Source organism: Pygocentrus nattereri, chromosome 1, assembly GCF_015220715.1.
Source record: "Pygocentrus nattereri isolate fPygNat1 chromosome 1, fPygNat1.pri, whole genome shotgun sequence".
NCBI classification, from domain to species: Eukaryota; Metazoa; Chordata; class Actinopteri; order Characiformes; family Serrasalmidae; genus Pygocentrus; species Pygocentrus nattereri.
In genome coordinates this window covers 42734644-42760162 of record NC_051211.1, presented here as the reverse complement: position 1 = coordinate 42760162, position 25519 = coordinate 42734644, and the positions used below count along the sequence as shown (strand labels likewise).

The 25519-nt window shown below is 38.3% G+C and overlaps 1 protein-coding gene across 5 annotated transcripts; it reads right to left on the bottom strand.

Moving 5' to 3' along the window:
- Positions 1-3227: 3227 nt before the first annotated feature.
- On the bottom strand, positions 3228-23991 carry mdm1 (Mdm1 nuclear protein). 5 transcript variants are annotated; one of them, XM_017716860.2, is made up of 15 exons: positions 23863-23991; positions 22827-22932; positions 21850-22151; positions 21209-21343; positions 19833-20009; positions 19067-19209; positions 18709-18805; positions 15578-15598; positions 10832-11031; positions 9909-10115; positions 8943-9085; positions 5798-5934; positions 4853-5084; positions 3975-4043; positions 3228-3593 (listed from the first exon to the last, which is right to left on the bottom strand). In XM_017716860.2, the coding sequence occupies exons 1-15, from the start codon at positions 23878-23880 to the stop codon at positions 3484-3486; spliced, it is 2097 nt and encodes a 698-aa protein (XP_017572349.1). In that variant the 5' UTR covers positions 23881-23991; the 3' UTR covers positions 3228-3483. The 5 variants fall into 5 exon arrangements, with proteins under 5 accessions (XP_017572349.1, XP_037396383.1, XP_017572347.1 ...); XM_017716858.2 differs by having other exon boundaries at positions 3229-3593; positions 9909-10172; XM_017716861.2 differs by lacking the exon at positions 23863-23991 and adding an exon at positions 23666-23736 and having other exon boundaries at positions 3229-3593; positions 9909-10172.
- Between the last annotated feature and the right edge of the window lie 1528 nt (positions 23992-25519).

The window sequence follows — 25519 nt, the reverse complement described above, 5'->3', positions numbered from 1 at the left end:
AAGCCGTTCCGAGGACGCCGCGCGCTTATTGCAGCCGCTGGGCTATTGTTAGAGCAGGTGGGGGGCACAAAAAATCCCCTTTCTGATGACGCTCCGAGCTGGACACTGCGTGCTTGATTATTACCCTGCTCTTTATTATGTTTACACACCGCAGCGCGCGCAGAGCGTGATTTTTCTGTTTATTTCCTTTTTCCCCGCCATCGCTCCCACAGTGCGGTGCTGCTAGGAGACGCGCGAGACGCCGTCTGTCTGACCCAAAGAGAGCCGCGTGGACGATTTCAAAACTTGGGAAGATCAAACAGAGATCATATCGTGACGTCACCGAGGCTCCCTTTCTTTTTGTTGGACGTGGAAATGTAGACACTGTGTAAACAGCTGGCCACGCCTGTGTGCGCATGCACAGTTTACACGGAACAACCTCGAGGAACTTCTGGATAAACTGGATTCCAGACACCAGCCTTCACATCCTTTAAGCCTGAGAGCTTTGTCATGCTAGCAGCATCACAGCAGCGTCTCAAAGTGATCATGCCGGGTGACCAACATGCAGTGCGTTTACACCCGATAACTACAGAAAATCAGGTTTCGCCAGTAATCCGGTCAGCGCGTTTACATTCCCTTGAGTAATCAGATAATGTAAACTCCGGATTTTTGCTTTGCAACCAGCCAATAAACTCACAGAAGATGTGGCGTGAACATAATGTAAAACTTCCTGCCGCATCTTTTTAAAAACACCGTGCAGCTTTACCTGAAAAATATGAACACGCATCATCTAGAAGACAAAGAACATTTAAATCCTTAATCCCCTCAAACATGTAGCTGGTTTCAGCATCGCTCCATCTCACAGCCAAGCTGGTTGCTTACTGGTTGCAGGATGATCACTGAGATGCCTCTGTGTACCATTCATTAATGATTCTATACTCTTCCCACATGCAAAAATTAATTCATTGAATTCATGATGGTGCAAAGCAAACAGTCGACGCCTGCCAATTCAGCCTACCGCAGTTTAACTCCTCCCATTCACACTGAAGTTGTAAGGAGTGTTTCAGTATGTAAAGCCTTTTAAATATGGCCACCAGTCAGAAGTGAGATCATGGATGAATAGTAGCCTTAAAAGATGGTAACAAACAGCCTATTTAATTCTAAGGAATAAGGAGAGGTCATGACATAAGAACAAAGAAAAAAATTTTGTAATTATTAAGTAACACTTCATAGCATATTTAATTAGGAAACTGTTTTGAAAGTGTTGGAGAGAAACATGTCTTTTTGCATTACACGATCGCATTGAGTGACACACCATTCATTTCAGATCAGAAATATAACAGAACATGGGTGGTCGAAAAGGAAAAGTACGGAGTTCTTTTTGTCAGTTTCCTACACCGTGAGAGCAAACCTGAGTTTGTTGAAGCTGACACATTGGCAATGTGACGGAGCTGCCCTCTGCCACAATGTACACATGTGTAAACTTTCTAGGTAATGGGGACATTTCATACTCAGAGACACAAACTGTTTTAAAATGGCATTTATTGATTGAGAGGTTATGCTGGGGAACAAGAGCAAACCTGCAGAGAAAAAGAAACAAAACTTAATGGTGAATGGTTTTTGAAACACTTGGGGAAGGCAACAAGTACTTACATATGAATAGACTCCAGAGGAAGGTAGCCGTGTTTTCAGGCAGGGAGGAAAACTGGAGCCTTTGTTTGCTGAGTTTTTATAGTGAACTTTTCCCGCGCAAAAAAAACAGAAGTGACGTCATTGCACTTGAATTGATCGAATAACTGACTATTCATATTAAGCTGTATATATTTGTAAATATTTTTCTTTTGGCATTGGATTAATTGCAAATTTTTTTGTTTTGTTTGGTTTCTTCACTGGGATTTAATAAACACCGATTTTTGCACCCCAAACTGGAACGTACCCACGTGTCTTTTCCGTCGGACCATCACAGGCAACCCGTTGCGTTTACTAGCTTGCTGATGGTGAGAGCTGTTTAAAGCACTGCTTGTACTGGCATAAATTCTTCTATCCTGCTGTTATCACGACTTACCAAGATAAATTCATTTTTTCCTCTCTTGATATCCCCTAGATTTACTTACAGCTCAGATTCATTGCATCCAAATATTGAAAAATCATACGAAGATGGAAAAAAACACTGCAAATATGTAAATCATACCTTGGATTAACTTTATAGTGTGAACGAGTGGAGTAATCGAATCTGCTGCATGCAACTTTGTTTTTGAATTGCTTCGTGAAACGGGTTGCTCAGCAGTGATATTGCAGACAACTCACAACATGCAGCTAGTTGCATCAAAGTTTCACCAGGTAAAGGCAGCCTAAACAAGCATTTGCAAGGAGCTAATTGGCTATTTCACTATATCATGCAAACACATATTTAATTGTTTTGATAAGTTTACAACTGTGAGGTTGCTCTTATTAAGGATATCCACAGCCTTCAGAAAGCTGACCAACTAGCTCCTATGAGTTCCCCTGGAATTACAGGACTGAATAGTGTTCAGTGAACACCTGAGGTTGTAACTGGGTGTAGTACAGTATCCATCTATGTGTCATTTACTATTTTGTGGATGTGGCCACAGTAATCTTTCAGGACCTATTGACCTTAAATCTATATAAACATACTGGCACATAATTGTGCTGAGTACCACTTTATAGTAAGACTCCCCTTATAAAGGTTTATGAATGGAGTTAATTAATCAGATAAACATATTAAAATCATTAATAAGCAGTTATAACACAAAAAGTGTTTAATGCCAGCTAGTGCATAAGACAATGTAAGATACGATGAGTAACCAGCAAAATCTTCAACAGTTTAACCATATAGAAGCAACAGGTTTATGTATGTGTTATCACTGCCTGTGAATGATTTTTAAGGAGTCAATAGTCTAACTAATAACCATTAGTTAACAATTGTTAGACCAATCATAAACTCTCTAAAGAGTAACCTTATTGTAAAGTGGTATCTGGGGTTGTGATGTGGCAAATAACTGCAGTATTGAATACAGAGCTTTAAAATCTAATCTAAAAATAAAATATCTAAAAATTTGATAGTCAGATATCTAAAAATAAAGCAGATATATATCGTTTGCAGTGTAGTTTGTCTTAGTCTCTTAGTCTCACACGGAACAATCAGTTTTATGAAAATATAACAATCACAAATGACGAAAAGACATATTGATTAATGTACAAAATAATTTTTATTTTACATGATTTCACTTTTAAAACAATTAAAAGCAAATTTTATATACAGTGTTTAAAATGATTGCCCTTACCATATTAGTTTGGCCATGACTATGCTATATTGGTGGTATCAAAATATACTAAAACCCAAATTAAATAACATTACAAATCTATATTCTCTATTGCTTGAAAAAAAAAATCCACTAATTTTCATTTTGAAATTACACATACAGTATAAGCAGTACAATGCTGTGATTTCTAATGTCCATACTGCAGGATCACAGGCTTTCATTAACTCTTTCCCCAGAAGTCGTCTTTCCTCCTCTGGGCACGGTCCAACACCTCGGACGCCATGGAGCAGGAAGCTGCTGACCTGGATGAGATCTGAGACAGCCTGTCATCTAAAGATAAGGCATAAAGGGTAGATTCAGATATATAACTTAAGGTTCTTTTCAAATCACTTGAAATTATTTATGCCAGAGAAAATTATGCTAATGCTGAAATAATACAAGGGTAAATATTTTAAGCTTCAGTGATAAAAAGACACAAATCCGCTTGCGTTTTTCTAGCAGCATCTACAATTTAAAACTTATTAGATGCTTTCAGCATGTGACCACATCAAAGGATAAAGAACGCTTAAAGTAGGTTGCTCTGCACTCTGACAGACAACCTGATTTGCTTCATGTGTAATTGCATGGGTAAAATGCTGACATAGTCTTAAGTGCCTGGAAATTACCCAGATCTATTAATTAGACTACGATTGTTAATGGCAGCTGTTTTACCATCGTCAGATACACCAGAATCGCTGGAAGGGAAGACAAATTGATCTGGCCGATGGAGTCCCAGGTTACCTTTAATGAAAGCCGAAAGATATAAATAAGACAAATGGTTTGGTCATTTCTTTGCAATGGTCTGATGTCTGATATTGTCACTACAAATCACATGGTACCATACCTGTTGACACTATATATGGCAAACAGAACTGCGTCTGCTAATGAGTCTTGGTACACGTCATGGCAAAAGTTTTCAAAAAACTTTAGAACAAAGTAAAAGGTGGAGGTAAGATATCAATGTCATATATCTACACATGGTGTTATGTTTCAGTGGGTAAGTCACAGTCAGGCAGTGGAGCTATGTAGTCCCATATGTGTAAGGAAACATTGGAGTGTGCATTCCACTACAAGACTTTCCATGAAACTCTTGTTGGGAGGATGATGTTAAACTGATCCCACTTGGGACAACCAGACATCAGATTTCATTGTGTCCAGGTAGCACAAGGACCCGCAGTTTCGGAGGGGAGCATCAGCAGACAGCAGATGGAAAAAAACTGACTTCACATGTAGAGATGTTAATGGAAAAAAACTAGACAGACAGAAAAAGAGAGAGAGAGAGAGAGAGAGAGAGGATGGGAGACTGACCTAAATTACTCTCCTGCTCTTTCTAGCGGTAACTTAACCTCTCTCTTTTTGCCCTGACAGTAAATGAGTCATTGTCACGTTTCTATGGCCATTCTGCTTATCTGGCTTCTGTACGGCACCCGTGCATTAGATAGGCTGATCACATTGATGTAACAGTGCTTGAGTCAGGGGGAAAACCTTATGATGAACGTATTATACTTAAAGGCTGAAATATGAAACCGTGTGAATCGTATAAACTGTACCATTATGCTGAAACTCTGGGTTCCTCAGTGTGCCCTGGATTCTGTTGGCATGTGGTGAACTGTCGGCTATGAGCCTGGCACTGGTTGCTCGTTTTTGAGGTGTTCTGGCTGTTTTTGGTTTAGAAAAGGGTTCAGGAGAGTCTTCAGCCCATGTGTCTTCTCTCAGAGGAAGCAAGTCAAGAGTGCCCATCCCTGCAGTGGGGGAAGAACGGGGCAAGCTACCGTTCTCTGCCTGTAGAATGACAAGAGTTTTACTTCTGCCCAATAGTACCTGTCAGCTGTCAAATAGTCACTGATAACGTTAAACATAAACATTCTGAAGCCTTGGGACTTTGGTATATTAAAATAATAATAATTTAAAAAATAAAAGTTTATCATATGAAATTATAATAAAATGTAAAGTTTAAAAAACCTTTGTTCAGCAAAGGTTCCAGCAAAGGCAATAAAGCACCTTTTTAAATTCATAAAACACATATTAATGTGTTTAATATACATTTGAGTGTATTTCCTTGATTTTGTTTGTAGTGACAAACAAACACAACGCAACAGTAAACTAAAGAGTGAGGCCAATGTTGGCCGATTATTCACCAGCTTCTTTTTCAAATAAGGCCAACTTCCACATAAGGCCAACTTCAGCTTCATATGTGTTTAGTACTTAAGAGCTTTGGAAGCTTTGGTAGCTATGTGTATTAGTTTATGTACAGTCTCTTTCATTTGGAATATTCTGAACTTGAGAGATTCAAGTTATACAGGTCCAGTCCACTAATCAACAACACAATTAAATTTTTTATAGTAGTTACTGAATAACAAACCTAGAATTCACTGGTTAAATATAAGGAGGCATTTATTAAGATCCTTTGCTCTTTTATTTTCAGTATGAAGGTATTTAAATAACTAATTTGGAATTGGTTTCCCAATATCTGTTACAGAATGCAGTTTGGGTACCTTGCTGTGTGCTCGTGGAGGTGAGCTATGATTGAGATGTTTGTAAGGTGAGTGGGCTTTGCCTAGTGGTGCTTCACTCCTCCTAGATGTCCTTAAGGAATTCTTCGTCTTGGGAGGGGAAACCAGCATAGCACCTCCTGGCAAACAGAAGGAGAACACCAGCATCAAAGATGAACTCTTTCTCATTTCTGTGATTATATATGTAATATATGAATATAGTGGGGTTGACCAAATAATAGAAGCACCAGACTGTAAGTATAATAACAGTCTTTGTAATGCTGTTATAAACATTTACATTAATTTGCAGTCAGCAAACAAATATGTTTTTATTACTGACCAGTTGGTAGCAAACAATGTGGACTGAAGCCTTTCTTTATCTACCTCAAAAAACCCTGTCCAGACGTACAAAGAAAAATGAAAAATGACTCATCAGACCACATCACTTTCTTCCATTGCTCAAGGCCTACATTGTGCACGCATTTCACAAGGATACAGCATCTATTTTTCAGCACTTTGATTGCAAGATGTTTGTAAATGAAAGTTGGCCTCTCAGATGAGAGTTATGAAGTTACCTATGGTCCTTAAAACTATTTAAATTATGTTACATTATGTTTATTTAAAAGCCAATATTTGTCTTTTCCTTGTTTAAAAAATATGAACGATCATTTTGGACACTGCCTTTTTCCACACTTTAAATTTGCAGATCTTTTACTAGCACACCTCAAAGAATAAAAAAAACATTGAATTTGTTTCCATTCATTTGTCCAGCCAATTGTTAATAAAAGAAACATGAAACACCCTGTGTTCATAATTTCATCATAAATCCTAAAAATATTTCTGTTATTAAATTAAGTTCTACTTCAACAAGCATAATTTCTCCTCTGGTGTTTATAATGGGATCTAACACCACAGTGGCCACTTGAATAAAACATCTTAAATACTTATCCTAAAGGGGAATTCTACCTGGTTTTCAAAATGTCTGTGTAGTTCAGTCGTTCCAATGTGAAGTCATTCTGTGGTTTGGTGTGAAAGACTGACTAATTCAGATAAATACAGTTGTAGTGATTGTAACCAGGGTTGCAACGTATACGTGGATGTATTCAAAACCTCCACTGAAAACGCACGTCTCCTGTGTTTTTTATATGTGATGTTCAGTGGTGGATAGTAACAAAGTAAATGTAATTTGTTACTGTACTTAAGTATTTTTTTTGTGTATCTGTACTTTACTGAAGTATTTCTATTTTGGGCAACTTTTTACTTTCACTCTTTCATTCCTTTTGTTTTATGTGTGTATAAAAACATAACATGACAAAACGAAAGAAGCAAAAAGCAAGAACACCAATCAGGGCAAGACGTGTACTTTGCTTTGAGCTTGTTTTGACCTCTTGGCCATACTGACACAGTGCAAGCACACAGTTCAACATCAGCGCAGCAGCGTTAAATTTTGGGAGAGTCTGTTCAACATAAACGATGGAACTAAGCTAACTTTGTGTAAATAGACCACAATATAGCAATATGTACACATATGCATTTGTGAAATGAACACTTTAAGTAATAAGTAATAGTAAATTAGTTTTTGCTAGTTAATGTTTATGAACAGAGACCTACAGATGCAGTATAGTAAAGGAAATCTCATTTGTGTTTAAAGCAGGATTTTATAAAACTTGCAAATAAATGTTAAACTGAAACTTTGCTTGTTCACAAAACGTTTTTTCAGGCACTCAGTTCTACCTAATGGAAACTGTTTGATGTCTAATATTAATATTAATAATAATAATAATAATAAGAGGTCTAAAGGGAGGAACTTCTACTTTTACTGGAGTGATATTTTATCTTGGGCATCTCTACTTTAACTCAAGTACATGGTTTGTATACCTCATCCAACACTGGTGATGTTCATGACAGTAAAATAGTGGTTTACTTATGTAAAACAATGTCTCAGGCACCAAACTGCATATTTATAACCATTTCATATAGTAACTTTTTGTGAGGGAGCTTTTGGAGCACACGTGTCAGGCTCCAGTCCTTGTGTCAAAACACAGCAGACTTCAACACAGTGCCTTGTTAAACACACCCAATTCAGCTCATCATTTAATTAGCAAGGCCTTCATGAAGTGAATTGAGGGTGTTAGAAAAGGGTTAACACTAATCTCCACACCCACTTGCACATGCCTGTATTAGAGCAATTAAACTCTTCAGAAATCTGGTTCCTATCACCACCACTGTGAACAACTCAGACTTTTTAAGCTTCTCTAGAACAGAGCATTTCAAATCAAACTTCTCTGAATTACTTAACCATTTATTTATGGAGACATTTTTACAAATCTGTGGAATTTTCTGTTTAATACTTATTTAATGCTTAAATATATTTTACAACTATCAGTAACTTAAGTGCTGAATCTTGAACTTCTAAAGCATCTAAAACTCACAATTTTATCATTTACATTTTTTTTACTTTCCACTTAAAACTCTTACCTTGAGAGGTTTTATGCAGCTAAGCCTTGGGTAAAACGATATTTAAGTGAAAACGTAAGGCCAAATCATGCTGATTATGTCAAGTACTGTCACTGTATCAGTATGATTTAGAAAATTTGCAGGATCTGCCCTTACAAACTGTGTGGGAATGCTTCTCTGAATATCTCACAGAAAACCCCGCTTCACATCAGACGTGTCTACATGGAGTCATTGCATGACAGAGAAGTGAAACATGTGGTATGCCAAAATGTTTGGAGTTGTCCTTCAGACAGAGAGCAGAAAAACATCCTAAGTGGGTGGTCTAATGTCACTTATGGTGACATGCACTTTAATCATAGTGAAACTACTGCTAACATGCAAAGTTTATAGCTAAACTGACATGACAGTCATATTAATTGACTTCTCCTCACTGTGATGAAAGGGTCTACCATTGCCTCATTATAGAGTGGTACGCAAACGTTTGGGTGCCCATGGTTAAATTACACATGTTGTGAAATAAGTTAATATGTCCTTTAGAGAGAACAAACTTCTGCATATTTTAATGCACAATTATTTACTATTCTTTCTTAGGTAGCCTGTTTCCAAAGGAGTGTTTTAAGCTCAGTATTTGTCATTGAACCCTGTATCAGTGGCAGATGTCTGTGCAATGAACATGATCTGTGCTGGTTACCAGCTGTTGGAGTGGTGCGGTCATGATGTGTCCTCTGAGCAGTCAGCATGGTTTTCAGTCTGGGTGTAGGTAACCTGCCCTCATCTATGGAGCATCTGGACGCCACTGAAAGTGATGAGGGTTCACGCTCTGGCACTCTGAGACTGAGTGATAAAACCTCACGTAAAATTCAAACAGACAAAATCACCATAACCTACACATAGTAGGGTTGGGAAAAATAATCGATTCTTAGATCTCAAAAGATTCTGCACCGATGCTCAAAAACGTACAACCAGGCTGTCAATAGTTGTGAACAGTGACAAACATTTGTGAAGAAAAATGGTTCACCATATATATAATGTATATAAGGGGGTGAAACCAGGAGAGACAGAGTGCGCATGGACTATATTCATATTCAGCTAAGCTAGTGATACTTGTGAAAGCAGACAAATATGAGATCTTAATGTGGGCTACACTGGATAGTGTTGCTTTCAGTTTGCTTGATTCAAGTAAGTACATCAGTTCCACATAAATAAAATACATTACATCAACACAATTCTTCCAAAAGTAAGTCAAATCAATGACAGTAATTGTGTGGATGTATTTTATTCATGTGGAACCAATGTACACCTTTGAATCTAGTAAATTCAAAGCAACACTTTTTCAGATATCAATATTCAACATGCATAACATCCTTTTAATCACATCTTGATACTGGGAATTGAAATTAAATCGAAACTGAATCTGACTTCAATCATGACAGGCCTAAAGATTCCCACAGCTAATGCATAACAATGCATATGGTGTACATAAGCTTACCTAAACATGTCCTATTCAAAGCATTGACTGCCATTGTTGTCTTTGAGGTTAGAGAATTTCAGTGACGAAAGGGAAAGTAATGTTGACAGAAAGTCCATGAAGCAGATTATTACGTCACAGGCCATTTCAATAGATTTTGAAGTGGGAAAGAAATGCTTAACCACATACTTCTCTCTTTTGTCTTCTGAATGCTCATTCATGTCTTCTTCCTCATCTGACTCCTTTGGCTGCTGGGCAGGTGACTCTTCCCTCTGCTGCTTTATTTCAGCTATACCCCTCTCACATGGATGTGTTTCCTCTTCCCATGCCAGTTTCCTCTGCACAGGAAGGCGTGGGCCATTGGAAAGTCCCACACCTTCAAAAGAGCTCCTCCTACTAGTTGACAAGGAGACAGATGCCCCAGGGCTAGAACTCTCCCTGACACTATCCACCCTTTAATGGTACAGCACACAAAGGCCACACTCAGAAAGTGTTATGCTGGTAAATAAAAGCCCTTAATAATGACAGAGGAGGGAGGAGAATCTCCACAGTTTAAAGTGAGAGTTCAATAAAAAAAATGTAAACAATTTTTACCTTACCTCAAACGTAGCTTATCAGCCAAGACATGTTAGGTGAAGATGAAGATGGCTTCTTTAGTTTCATAGTGGAGGAACATGGCTAATGGAGCTAACAAGTAATAGAAGCTTATAAATCACCAGTAAGATTTGTGCAAACTACATGCATAAATCTTGGACAAAAGTACAAACAAAATGTGCTTTTGTGTAAGAGTTACAGTGTCAGAAACCAAGAATGATTGAGTTTAATTAACAATATGACACAGTTTGACACAGTTTGATGATTTAATGCTATTGGTTTAAATAGACTTCCATTACTTATTAGTATTTTTCTACTTTAGCCAAGAGCTAAAGAAGCAAACAGAGACCAAATGGATGTCTTGGCTGATTGGCTACATTTGGAGGGGCATGTTATGTCAATTAGCATTTTGGCTGAACTATTGCTTTAACAATCTGAAATATTTTTGCATTTGATGAAATTTGAGTTTGAAAGAGAGAGTCAAGAGAAGGTCTCAAAGCCAGTCTTGATCTCTTCACCTGGCAAGGTCCAAGGCCTCAATGATTGGACTGTTGGGGGACTGCCTGTCCTGTTCAGTGAGAGTGGAGGACGAAGAGGCACTAGAGGCCTCCCACAGGCAGTTCTGTTCTGAGAGGATCTGGCTGAGGTGCTGCCGGGAAAAGTGTGTCCCCCAGGCCCTTCTCCTGTAGGCTTCTGCTTTCTCCCGCAACTCACAAACCTATGTAGACATCCGAAAAGAACAACGGCAGTCAGATGAGGAAAAGACTACAGCAACAGATGCTTCAAATCAAGTCCAATAAAAGCAATGCAAAAAGCCAAATCACAGCTCATTATATATATTTGCACTTGAATGATTGGAATGTTAAAATATCAAAATGTTGGGTCAGCTCTTTAACACTCTTTATAATTCTAGCATAAAAACAAATCAAATAGAAAAGAGGGAAAGCACTCAAGACAGCAAGTGCTGATTCATAAGCAGTATCCTGTCATACACAGAGATGTGAATTTTCACAAGGCATGTTAGCAGGTCAGTGATAAATAAGGCTTTCAAAATGATCGTTTAAAACATTCTAATTTTAAAGACATGACGTGCATTTTTGTAACTGCAATAATCAAATCACCATATTGATTCATTACTTTTATAATGGTATGAATACATTTTTAAACAGGACCACAATATCAGGTGGTTACAACTATACAGTAATAAAAAAATATTACAAATTAAAATGATTCACCACTATTAAAACTGTACATAAACCTTTATCATTGACCTCAAGTGTAAAAATATTTTTTTTCAAATAAATAAACATTATTATAAAAATAACACATGTCCATGGTTTTCCTGGGGTCACACCTGCTGACTTGGTCAAGTGAAGCAGCCAAATCATGACTCAAAAATGACATTTTTCTGATTTCTAATCTCATTTCTCATTTTCATCAACCTTTGTTTAAGGGCTATTGACCTTAGCACTACACAATAAAGGTCACTTGGGGTCTTCGTTATGATGCAATATCCAGCCCATTCTTTTCTTAATGTTCTTTGTTGTTGGTTAAGCCACATTATTTAAGGAAATAAGAATTTAAAGTTTTTCAGTGGGTTGAATACTTTAATAGCTGCTATACTTTGCAACATATTACACATCAAAGTTATCAAACATAAAAACATGGCAAACTGTTTTATTTAGAAAGTTATGTTACATTACCCTTTTAATTGTTTACTTAATCTGCATATATGGTTGGATGGTCGCACCTCCTGCCATTTTTAGACAAGAAGGCATAAATGACTATTTTTTTTAACTGATCCACTGAACATATGTACATAAAGAAGGTATTGTAGAATAATGTGATATATGTCTTGTATTTATTAAATTATTTGTTAGAAAAATAATTAACTTGGACACAAAAAATACACTTCATGTCATTGACCCTAGCGGAATAAGCAAAGTGATTATAGCACCATCAATTTCTGCAGGGTTAGTAAGGATTTACTGAAAGATTAAAGTATTATTCAGACCAGATACAATTTCCTGACTAGTCTGTGAAGTTCAGGGCGTTTGATTATAGACTTCCGTATGAATTACAGATGTGGGAGTGTCTTCTCCATTTACACAACAGAGGACATTACTTTTGTGGTAATTTCTTTCATCCTAACCGTCTGCCTAGCTGTCTTTAGTGAATCTTCTTCTTCTTCTTTCGGCTGCTCCCTTTAGAGGTCGCCACAGTGGATCATCTGCCTCCATCTTGCCCTATCCACTGCTTCCTCTACTTTTACACCAACCATCTCCAAGTCCATCTTCACTACATCTATAAACCTTCTCTGAGGTCTACCTCTTCTCCTTCTACCCGGCAGCTCCATCTCCAACATTCTTTGACCAATATATCCACTATTCCTCCTCAACACATGTCCAAACCATCTCAACCTGGCCTCTCTGGCTTTATCTCCAAACTGCTCCACCTTCACTGTCCCTCTTATCTGCTCGTTTCTAATCTTGTCCAGCCTTGTCACTCCCAACGATAATCTCAGCATCTTCATCTCCGCCACCTCCAGCTCAGCCTCCTGTCTTTTAGACAGAGCCACAGTCTCCAAACCATACATCATAGCAGGACGCACTACTGTCTTGTAAACCTTCCCTTTCACTCTTGCTGCTATCCGTCTGTCACACATCAGCCCTGACACCCGTCTCCACCCACTCCATCCTGCCTGTACCCTCTTCTTCACCTCTTTTCTGCACTGTCCATTGTTCTGGACGGTTGATCCAAGATATTTGAAGTCATCCACCTTTACGACCTCTACTCCTTGCATCTTCACCTTTCCACCTGCCTCCCTCTCATTCACACACATGTATTCCGTCTTGTCTCTACTGACCTTCATTCCTCTCCTCTCCAGTGCAAACCTCCACCTCTCCAGATTCTCTTCCACCTGCTCTCTACTCTCACCACAGATTACAATGTCATCTGCATACATCATGGTCCATGGAGCCTCCTGCCTGACCTCATCTATCAACCTTTCCATCACCATTGCAAACAAGAAGGGGCTCAAAGCTGATCCCTGATGTAACCCTACCTTCACCTTGTGAATGCATTGTGTAATTTACATTGGCATTAGTCAGGGAGTTTACAGCCAACAGGTAAACATTTTTTGAAACAGATATTAATGTTGACACAGGCCACTTATTTATAGGCTTGATTTGACCTCAGAGAAGTAAATGCTTCCTTGAGTGTCTCCATACCTAAAAAAATAGCAAAGGTTCTTTTTGTACAGGATATGACATAATATTTACCAACTTGTCACATGAAGTACACAACCTGGGGGTTGTATCAATAGTTCATTATATAGTGGATAAAAGTTGTCATAATCTTTTCATCTTGGAACATGCAGGACTAAAATCACAGAGATAGTCAAGTAACTTCCTTGTGTAAAACTAATCCAGTCCAAATAGCACTTTAGTCTTAGAGCTAACATTCTAAAGAGATCATCAAATACACTAACCCTATAGAAATGAGAGGAAATGCCAAATTAACAGAACATGAGAAAGCTTAGAGAACTGTAGTGCTTTCAGTGCAGCTGAAAAGGGTTCAGTGCAGTATGAGGAACCACATCAACGTGAAAACCTGAAATACTCCAAAGTTACATAGAACATTTTCCTTTTGATGAGTGTAAGAATTTCCTTGGGGTGTAACTTTGACAGTATTAATGGAATACCTGAAGTGTTATTGTCTGCTTAACTCGGTTCCCATACCTTGTTGCCTCATACTTACAACTAAACTACTTAATTAGTTCCCTAGTACAGTAGTTACTTTATAATAAGTATTAAAATTAATAACTTAACAGTAAATATGTGAAGTAGCATTGAAAGATGTTAAGAATGTTTTTTTCCTTCTCCTGTATAGTTACAGGAGTACTGTAACTAATACAGTTTTGGTGATGGAAACAACCTGAAACAACATATCACTGCTGTTGGATCTGAACCTTGGGTCTCCAAAATGGTAACTTTACAGGAGAAGAAAAAAAACTTTACTTTTAATATAAGTCAATGGAACCAATTTTTTCTGAGTAATTTTGGGCCATTTCTTTTGATCCTGTCATCATGAACTTCACCCATAATATAAAGGACAACAGGCATTTTCAAATTATGTCAAAAACTGAAAAACAACAAATATGGAGATCCAAGGTTTTGTACCGACAACAGAGATGCACATTACTCTGCAAAGGTCAGAGACCCACCTCCCCCACTCCCCTGCACTTTATTTAGTTCCCTGTAGTGCTGAAAGATTAATCAATTAATTTTTTATTGATTTTTTTTATAGAGCTGCAATTTTACATTAGAATTAACAAGTTCCAAGTGGGGAAATGTAATGTAATAAGATGGAGTTTGTAACCTGCCTGTAGAAGAGTTTAACCAATCAGAAGCAAATAAGAAGCATTTAAGCGTCACAGTTTAAATCATGGAATAAATAGTGGATATACTGAATACTGAAATTATTAGTATTATATATTTATTTGTTGAGGTGTCTGTGTCTTTTTTTGTTAAATATATAAATAACAAAATCACATATCTCCAAAATGGTAAGTTGACAGGAGAATGAAAAACATTCTTAACTTCTTTTGACTTTTGCTGTAAATAAAAAGATTTTATTCCGGCTACGTGGACCATGTCTGTTGATTTACTCATCATTAAGTGATGTAAAAATGAACTGTTCTGAATTAGCAATATTTCCTGCTTTTTTTTTTTATCTGAGACTGAAAAATAAATAACTTGTACTTAATAACTGTTTTGGCTGGAAGTTAAATAAATGAACAATGGCCTTTTGATTTTGCATAGTATTGTAGCTAAAAAATACTGTGCTATGCATTACAAGCTAAAGAAGTGTTTTAAAGAAAAATAGGTCTTTGCTTAGCAGCAGATGCAATGAAATCATGTAAATCATGCAATTCAAGCATCTAAGCATCTTAGGATGCAAAAATATAACCAGCAAAACCACAGACAACCTGAAAGTTCTGTGGAAAGGATGCTGCTTACAGAGAGCATCTTGCTGACTCAATAGCAGTGAAACTCTCCCTCTCACACACGTTCATGCACTTCTCCTGTGTGATATGATGAGGTCTAAAAGTAAGTCAGATCAAATGGGTAGGGGTCCAAGAACATGACACACATGAACAGAACCACACAGTCTTGAGTGAGTAGTCTGCAAAGGTGTGAAGGCATGTGAAGGACACACATACAAAAGAGGGAAAGAAATGATACAGCAGAGGAGCCATTTACCTCATGATACCATTCGTGACCCTGCAAGATCGATGACACAGACCAGTTATTAGAGAGACCATGGTGTCACGTCCACTATTGTCTGATGCTTACTTTCATTTGCTAAAGCTTTCACATGACGCGCTTCTTACTTCAGCCGTCTTTTAATCTTTGATGTGTAATAGTAAACCCACAAACTCTTGCAGCAATACAATGTCTCACAAAGGTTTCAGTTTCCTACTCTTTCATGCATTCTGTATTAGAAGTCACACGTCCTGTCACTGCGCATTAAAAAAAGAACTGACAACAGACAAAAAGTAGGTAAAAATGTCTCTGTGTAACTGCTTTCGACATTAACCTTTTGTGCATGTGCATTGCTTTTTGTCTTGTGTATCCTTTTTGAGAATCAACACTTTTAGTGTGTCATTTTTATAATTAAAGACTTTAAAGACTCAATCTGGACAATTTATGCCAGTGGAAAACATATACTGACTTAAATTGATATAAATCTACAAACCTCAATTCCCAAAAAATTGTGACAGTAGGCCTAAACGCAATAAAAAAAACAGAAAACAGTGACTTGTAAATCCACCTGTGTTTAAACAAAAATAGTACAAATCTGAGATGTTAATGTTTTACCTTATCAACTTAAATACCCATTCTGAAACTCATACCTGCCAGACATTTCATAGCAATGCTGTAAAATCCAAACAGGTGATGCTGTCGTGCTGTCGTAAACCCAATTAAATGAAGCATCAAGGAAAGGCCTAGTCTTTTGAGAGCAAGCGTAAGTTGAGTCTCACCACTTTGACAACAAATGCATGCATATAATCCAACAGTTTAAGAACAACATTCCTTAACTAGGGATCACAAGGATTTTAGGTACTTTACCTTTTATAGTGAACAATATCATCAACAGATTCAGGGAATCCAGAGAAATCTCTGTGCATAAAGGGCAAAGCCAATCCCTTAACTGGCACTGCTTTAAAGCACGGGAATACTTTGACAAACCACTGTCAATAAACATTCTTCAATGGAAGTTGTATGTCAACAACGTCCAGAAACAGCACCAACTTCTCTGGACATTTCATCTGAAATGGACTGATGCTCAGTGAAACATGTACTGTAACATGTCTGATGAGTCAACCTTTCAGATTTGTTATGGAAATGACATTGCATCCTCTGGGCCAAAGAAATCAAGGACCATCCAAACTGTTACCAGCATAAAATTGAAGAATCAGGGTCAGGTCATGGAATAGGGGTATATTAGCACTCATGACATAACTTGCACATCTGTGAAGCCACTCTTATTCTGAAGCTTTGCCCCTTTTTAGGGACGTCCCTGTGGAGCATGACAGTGCCACATTCTGTATGACACCAGCATAGCTGCATGATCAGAGTGCAGCTACCAGACTGCCAGCAGTCCAGACCCATCTCACCACATTATGAAGCACAAAATATGAAAATGCAGGCTTGTATGTTTGTGCAGCTGAAGACTTGTATTATGGATGGATGGGAAAAAAACTGGCGTCATCAGTCTACAAGCAATAATTAAGGGCTGTTAAGAGAAAATGTGATGTAACAGTGAATAATATGCTCCTGTCCTAGCTTTCTTGGATAATGTTGCAGACATCAAATTTGGAATGAGCGTATAAAAAATGTTTTTTAAGGTAAAACATCAAATATTGTGGGTTTTTTCTGTTTTCAATTTAATACAGGTGAAACAGAATTTACTATGTACCGCTGTCTGTTTTTATTAGCATTTTACTGACTGTGCCAACTTTTTGGGAATTGAAGTTTGTATATACAGTCACTGGCCACTTTATTAGAAACCCCTGTACACATACTCAATTATCCATTGAGCCAATCATGTGTCAGATGCTTAATTCATAAAATCATCATCAAATACCAGAATGGGGGACGAAATGGGTTCTATGAAAAACAAAAATATCCAGTGAGCAGCAGTTCTGTGGGCAGAAATGATTCAATGGATGGGCTACAACAGCAGAAGACCACACCAGGTTCCATTCCTATCAGAAAAGAACAGGAATCTGAGGCTATGGTGGCCACAGGCTCACCAGAACTGGAAAGTTGAAGATTGGAAAAAAGCCACCTGGTCTGATGAATCTTGATTTTGCTGCAGTATGCAGATGACAGGGTCAGAATTTGGTGTAGACAGCATGAACATACCGTGTGTGTCAACAGTTCAAGCTGGTGGTGATTGTGTAATGGTGTGGGGAATGCTATCTTGGTACACGTTGGGCTCCCTAATACTGGTCAAGCACTGTATGACCACAGACATGAGTATAGTTAAGTATTGTTTCTGACCATGTCCATCCCTTTATGGCTACAATTTACCCATCTTCTAATGGCTGCTTCTATTATGACAATGTATCTTTTCACAAAACACAAATAATCTCAACTGGTTCCATAAACACGATAGTACGTTTAGTGTATTTCAGTGGCCTTACCAGTCACCAGATCTCAATCCAATAACGCATCTTTGGGATGAAATAGAATGAGAGACTTGCTGAATGAATGTGCAGCTGCCAATCTGCAGCAATTACATGATGCAATGTTAATATGGACCAAAATCTCTATGGAATGTTTCTAGCACCTTGCTGAATCCATGCTATAAAGAATTTAGGCAGTTCTGAGAGAAAAAAGAAATCCTACCAAGTATTGAAATGGGGGTCCTAAAAAAGTAGCCAGTGAGTGTTATTTATATTTTTGGAAAAAAAAAAAAGTGTACTAGTTCCAAATAAGCTAGTTCCAAGAGTTTTAAAACTTGAGAGATTTTTACTTCTGTTACATTAAAAAATATACAATATCTATATATAACAATGTGCAAAAATGATATTACATTAATACAAACCTTTCAGCCTTATTGTTTTAATCCTACTTCATCAAATAACATATGCCTTTCTTTTAGGGTGGCTTGGTTTCAAAATCCCACAGATGGTCCTCAGCTAATAACCCAGGATGGAGTACTATTAAGCAAAACGTGTGTTATAAATAATTTTACATTGAGAATAATGCTGTCCCAACTAGACTCTGGGGGATATATGGCATAATCTTATATTCTGTATATACACACAGCACTATTTTCCATTGTGTAGGAGTGAGTGATCTGAGAACAGAGCCTGGCTTACCTCCTCTCCTAAAGCCCTGGGCCTGACCCAGGCTCCGTCTCTGTAGCGGTACTGAAGAGGAGAGTGAAAATTTGAGGTGTATTCAGTTTTCATTTTCCTGCCACAGAAAGGAGACTGAGAGGTTAATCCATGTAGGACGTGTGTATATTGTAGCATTACAGACAAAATTGTTTTATAGAATGTAACTATACAAAGAAGCATAAATGTATAAACATCATATTTGCATACAACTATGCTTTAATGTAATGATGTGAGGTGGTACAGGACAATAGTAAAAATACATACAATACTGCAGAAAAAAGTTACTTGACTTCCTTTCATTTGATTCCTTCCAACAAAGCCATAAACAGCCACACACCTCATGACTTTAGGTGTAACGTCTTTTTGCTCAGATGTAGCCCTCACTTCCTGCTGCAGGGACTGTGGCTCTGGATGAGTTTCTTCTTTGGGTCTTGACTTCCTGCGCAGACGCTGCTCTCTTCTCTTCTTCCTTTTACTCTGCTATTGGCCACATACAGAGGGAGAAAACATGTATTATCTATTCTCACATTTATTGAACTTCCAAATAACTTTTCACTTTTATTCATCCATAGAAGTAAACACTAACAAAACAGACTTTAATTTTATATTAATTAATTCTCACTTACAGCTCATTGCAACAAGCTGATTCTATAGAAAAATCAGATACAAACTTTTCGGGGGGTTTGAAAGAAGAGGATGACACATTGCTTTACGGTTTGAATTTGATGAGAAGTTTTGTTATGTTTGTTATGTTAAGTTTGAGAATTTTTTTATGGGCACAGTCTAATGTTGTGGCAAGAACAGCTACTCTTAAAATCTTGCTACGATTTTGTCATTTTTGACATTGAAACTTAATGTCAGACTCAAACTTGTCAATACAGAATGTAAATGAAATGTGAATGTAATTCATCACATTACTAGCTATGTAATTAATGATGTAACCCCATAATTACATTTAAACTATAACAATGGCAATAACTCTTGGTTTGCATGCGTGAAGGATCTTTTAATCAGAAGTTTATTCTGTCTCACGCTGGTCAGATATGTATGAAATTCATGCTTAATAAATGCTTGTCATACTGTATGTCTAAAAACTGCACTACCTTCTCTGGAGAGATATTCTCCCTTTGTAACTGTGGAACCTCATTTAGTTCCATGTCTCGCCGTAAGCGTGGAGGTCTCGGTGGAGGGGACCCTTTAAAGTTCCTCTTATACTCGCTCTCCATTTTCACTGGGTTGGACATGAAAGGTGGGATTGAGCCGTTGCTGCTGTACAACATCTAATTCACAAACAGATACAAAGAACAGCAGTGAAGTTAAATGGATACATTCATTATGGACATGTAAGTTTGTTTAGAGTCGTATTAAGAATCCTTCACATTCCTTAATTATCACTCTGCTAACCATCCTGAAGGGTATTCTGTCATAAGTAGTCATCAATTGTGACATAAATAACTCACTGCTACCATCTGGTGGAAGACAAAGTAAGTTTCGTTTTGAACAGAAACAAATTCATCAAAATCAAATTTAATTCCCAGTAATGAAGTATAATAATCCTAGCTGCGTTGGCAGTGTTTACCAAATGAAAGTACATTTTTTACATTCATTTAAAGAGGATTAGCAGTAATAAGACAATGATACTGAAATGTAATTACAACATGCTGTGCACAGGTGCACAACGAACTGTTATTAGTTATCACAATATCATATAGAGATATTTACTGTACAAACAAAAAACACCCTTCATTTATTTCATTTCCAGTCAAAACAGCCATGTACAAATTATTAATTTTTTTTCATGAGGTATTTCTGAGATGATTGCACATAAAATAATCCACAAGCGTAAGGAAGCGGAAATTCAAATGAAAAGTAGCGAAAAAGCAGTAGTTGTCAAAACCCAGAACTTGAAGATTATATATATAAATACAGAAAATAGACATCACTAAATGTGTTTGGGATTACTTGTAAATTGTGAAGCCGAAAACGTAACCAACTTTTAAAACTGATCTTTTGGTGGGGTGGAAAAATCTCCCTGCAGATTTCTTTGTAAACTGAAAGCAAGTCTACTAAAAAGAATTGAAGCTGTAATTAAGGCAAAGGTGTAAACATTAAATACTAGATTGTTTCTGATATTATATTTACTTTTTGAGGCATCTGTGTAATTTCTGTTAAATTTTCTGCTGTTTTCCTGATGCTGACTTTTTTCCTGAAAAGCTTCATGGTCATTTGGCCTGCAAATTAAATAAATAAAAGGGTGGCCTCTGGCTTTTGCACAGAACTATATGTCGCATTAATGTATTTGCAATATAGTTTGAATACATTGCAAAACGTACCACAAATTCAATATGGTTCCAGCATGGTAATTTGTCCACATTTTGCAGCCCAACTATGCACCCTAACTTTTAACAACTGGGTGTAATTTACATCTTTTATTCTGTTGTGATACATTGCAAAGTGCTGTGAAAGTCTGATTGAGTGCCTGTTGTGCAGCGAGAAGAGGCGATTCAGCCACTGGAGTTTTCCACAGAAACTGCCTTTGGTACTCAGAACTCTGGCGGCCATTCCTCTGGCGCTCTGACCTCAGGCCTGCTTTCTTCTTCAGAGCATGGTTTATCTATAAGATATATAGACCTTCTGTGAATTTATACTGTAAACCAATGTGTACCTTTAACTGAAGTCTAATTAAAACGAAACAGTAACAATGATACTGTTAAGCGTTGTCTTATAGACTTATTGGTCACGTTATTAGACATAGTGCACCTTGTATGTATACAGTTAAAAACTCTCCTAATTCCATGTACATGCACTAGTTCTTCATCAGCTGTCAGTATCTGACCACAGGACCACTGTTGACTACACATTTGGTTGGTGGGCTTTTCTCAACTTTATGACACTTCCATGCTTGAGACACTCACATCACACAAACACACACTAACATGCCACTGACATGCTGGTACACAGCTGTGCCTATGGTAGGTGTTTCTGTTAAAATGGACAATGAGCGTAGGTACAAGGTAGGTCTGCCTATAACAAACTGTACAGTCAGTGTAAACATGAAAGGATTGGTAGCCTTTAACGTTGTTGAGTTCCCTGTTTATCACAGACTAGGACTGCACTGACCCCATTTGAGGGACGCTCCGGTTTCTCTTGGTCAGCGGCAGAAGCAGATGGAACTTCTTCCTGCTGCTGGATTGTCTTAGAGGCCCTTGATGGTTTAGATGTTCTTGGGGCCAGAGGGGTCTCTACCTTCTCTGCACTGCTGGTTCGTGCTACATGGACCACAGCTGAAGGGCTGCCAGGCCTGGTTATATCCTGCTGCCTCTGTGAAACAGCTGAATCTCCCCACTGGAGAGACGTGGGCACTTGGGATGGGTAGGAGGATACCCGTCTCTTGGACTGAAACTGGGGTTCTCTGCTAATTCCTATAGATAAATGGAAGCAGCATGGAAACAACAAACTGGATGATATATAAGTAACCCTATCAGTAAACAAAGAGAAACTCTTGAATGATTCCAAATACTGTAATCCAGCCTTCTTTCCTCAATGTCCTTCCTGAATCCCATAGTTTTTGAAGATTTGAATTGCAGATTTGAACTTTTCATTGCGAGAGAAAGCATGAAATATGATTTGCCTGAGGGGAGATGGAACTGAGAGAATATTTACAGATTGTATTTCTATTACATGTACTTAGAAGCTTGGAACTTTCAGAGTATATTACTTGTGTTAACTACCATCATTTTCCTTTTGGCAAGTATGTCATGATAACAAGAATATCTCTATTGATTCTCCTGCATTGGAGGGGGGGGTGTTGCATACCCGACCAGCATACTAGCATTCAAAACACAACATAAGCTGGTTTTACTGGTCTAAGCTGGCTTTTAAACAGGTATATCTACAATTTTACTGCATTTTCCAGGTCTGCCCTTTAAATTCCATACTTTATTGACTTCCCAAGGCTCTTCCAGACCTGCTCAACAGGGGATTCACAGAAAGCATATCGCCTCCTGCATCCACAGGTGGTTTGTGAATTAAGTACTGCAGTACAAAGCCAGTCTGCCACTGTCTCTACTTGAAATGACAGCTGGAGGTTATCTTACCCAGCTGGTCAGAGCGGACTCCAGCCAATCGCATTCTGCGCTGCGGTGACGCGCTCTTCACTCGCCTCGGTCGAGTCCTGTATTTATTCTGATATTCGCTGATGCCCTGTGTGAAGTTGGAGACACAAAACCGCGGATTATGAAAGTATTTGCTGCTGCTCTGTCATTTCTACATTTAGGTATCGCTCCTGACAATTCTGAATGGCACTTTAACTTCTTAATGGCTGTCTGGTGTCCGAGCAGAATGGGTTTATAACGGGTCAAAGGTTTAACGTAATCCACGTTTAGCCAGCTACTCAAAAGGGCTCGACAATAAGACTTTAATTCCTTCCTTATCGTCGCGTCAGGATGTTATTAAGCCAATGCTTTGAATCTCAAGGTCGTTTTTTGCTGCAGAGTATGTCAAATGACTGGGCTGTTTTAACACAAACCACGAAACAGTCGAATATATCCGGTCTTGTTTATCAAGGAATCGGGTGTACGCTGCACACTATAGCTCAGGTAGTCCTTCACGTTACACGAGGCTGAATTTGGCTTCCTATTCGACAGCTTCTTGTTCGAATTTTCTCGTTCCACCTTAAACGGTGCAGCAGTTGCATTCTGGCGCCTCACCATCATGCGCTAGAACTTAACTACTGCGCCATTTAAGGTGGAACGGGAAAATTAGAATAAGAAACGGACTTGTTTCCTTACTAGCTACTTCGAGTTGCTTCTGTGCTACGTAACCAAAAGAAGTGATTTTAAAAGGAGGATTTCAGGTTCTTAGTTTCATATTACATTCACAAACCTTTGTGAGGAAGTTAATCTATAAAGACACAAAGCATTAAGCTTTACATTACCCTCCATTGACCGAGTTGGACTCCTGTTTTTTTGCAACCAAAAAAAGCGAAACCGTTTCGTTCCCCCTGCCAGCTCTGCTTTGACTTTAAAGGCGGTGACGTAGACAGAGTGCGCTGTGTTTACAGCTCTCCGCGGCCACACAGCCCGTGTTCAGTGTCGGAATGAGGTTTGTGTTTGAATAAGGATCACAACGTACCTTAAAACGGACTGTCATTTTGACTCTGGAGAGGAGATGGCAGTCTTAACGAACGGAGGGAACGATTTCTGCTTTTGTTGACTGCACACTGAGGCAGCTTAGTGAGGGTCGGTTACAGTAGACGCTGGTTGCCGTGGTGACAGTTGTAGCGTCCCTCAACACGCGCATGCGCCGTAGGCGGCGTTGGTAAGCTTTTAGTTGCACAGCTTTTCCACAACGTGCGTTTCTTAAACAGCCTAGTGTCTGTGTCGGTCCGTGCACAGGCTAGAACAAGTGTTGGAAACGTTTGTTGACAGCTCAGGAATATCAGTGATAACCACGTTTGATGCCCTTATAAGCAGCCTCACTCACGCCGTATGCAAGGTAGTTTTTGCAAAAAATTTCTTTTGCGGCAAGATTTGAGTGGAGAACGTGCGATGTGAAAACAGGTGTTTTGTCGCCCTCTTCTGGATGAGAATAGTACGACGCATCCTAGATTAGTTTGCTTCTTATGTGTTACATTGTCGTGGCTGAAGAGTGGTGTTGTAACCATGTAATAACTTTAGATGGTTACATAATGTAGCCCCACAAGCTCTTATTAACATGGTAAAGCTTCAACAAGCTGCTGGTTGTCTTACAAGGTGCTGCTGAAAAAACTGCAAGCTTCCTCAATGCAAAAAAAATATTTGAAAGTTCAGGAAGTTAATCCGTGGAACACACTTTCTAATGTATTAAAAAGATACCATGAATGGAACCATTTAATGGTGAGTTTTAAAAAAAAAAAGAAAAAGCATTCGGTTTTATAATCACACGTATAGTTTTAAATAGATCCTTTTATCATTTTTTTCTAGCACACTGAAGGAATTGTGTTTAGTGTTTCACTTAAGGCCCATCTATGGACAAACACAGCAAATTAGGGTATCAATATAAATGTTTAGTTAATTCCTTGTGTCTATGTATGCACAGGTGTCTGCCCCTAATAAATAAATTAAGTAATTTAATTCATTTCATACCTTAATAGAGTACACAACTATTTGCTTTAAACAGCACAGACACACACTGTTGCACTGTTTACATTGTTTATTAAACAAATATGTAAAGCAATTTTTCACCTGATAAACACAAACAGCATTGTGAAACCGCAAGTGAAATATACAGACATACATACCTGGCTGTAATGTGCTTGTAAGCTTCTGTTACAATAATAAAATCATTAATAGATCATTGTGTGCATTTTAAACTCAGGTGTTTCCTGTTGGATATAGATATTACATGTACATGCAAAAAAGTAGGTATATGGATTTCTGGGGCTTCATGGTGGGCCTGGGTTCGATTCCCCACCTGGGTGACCAGGGTCCTTTCTGTGTGGAGTTTGCATGTTCTCCCCATGTCTGCTTGGGTTTCCTCCTGCAGTCAGGCTAATTGGACATGCTAAATTGCCCATAGGTTTGAATGTATATGTCTGTCTGCCCTGTGATGATCTGGTGACCTGTCCAGGGTGTGTCCTGTCTTCCACCCAATGACTGCTGGGATAAGCTCCAGCTCCCCCCACAACCCAGATCGATGTGTGTGTGTGTGTGTGTGTGTGTGTGTGTGTAGCAGTCCTAATTTACAATCTGTTCCTGTCAGTAATGTCAAAGTAAATAAGTTAGAAATCTGATCATAGCACTCCCCAGAA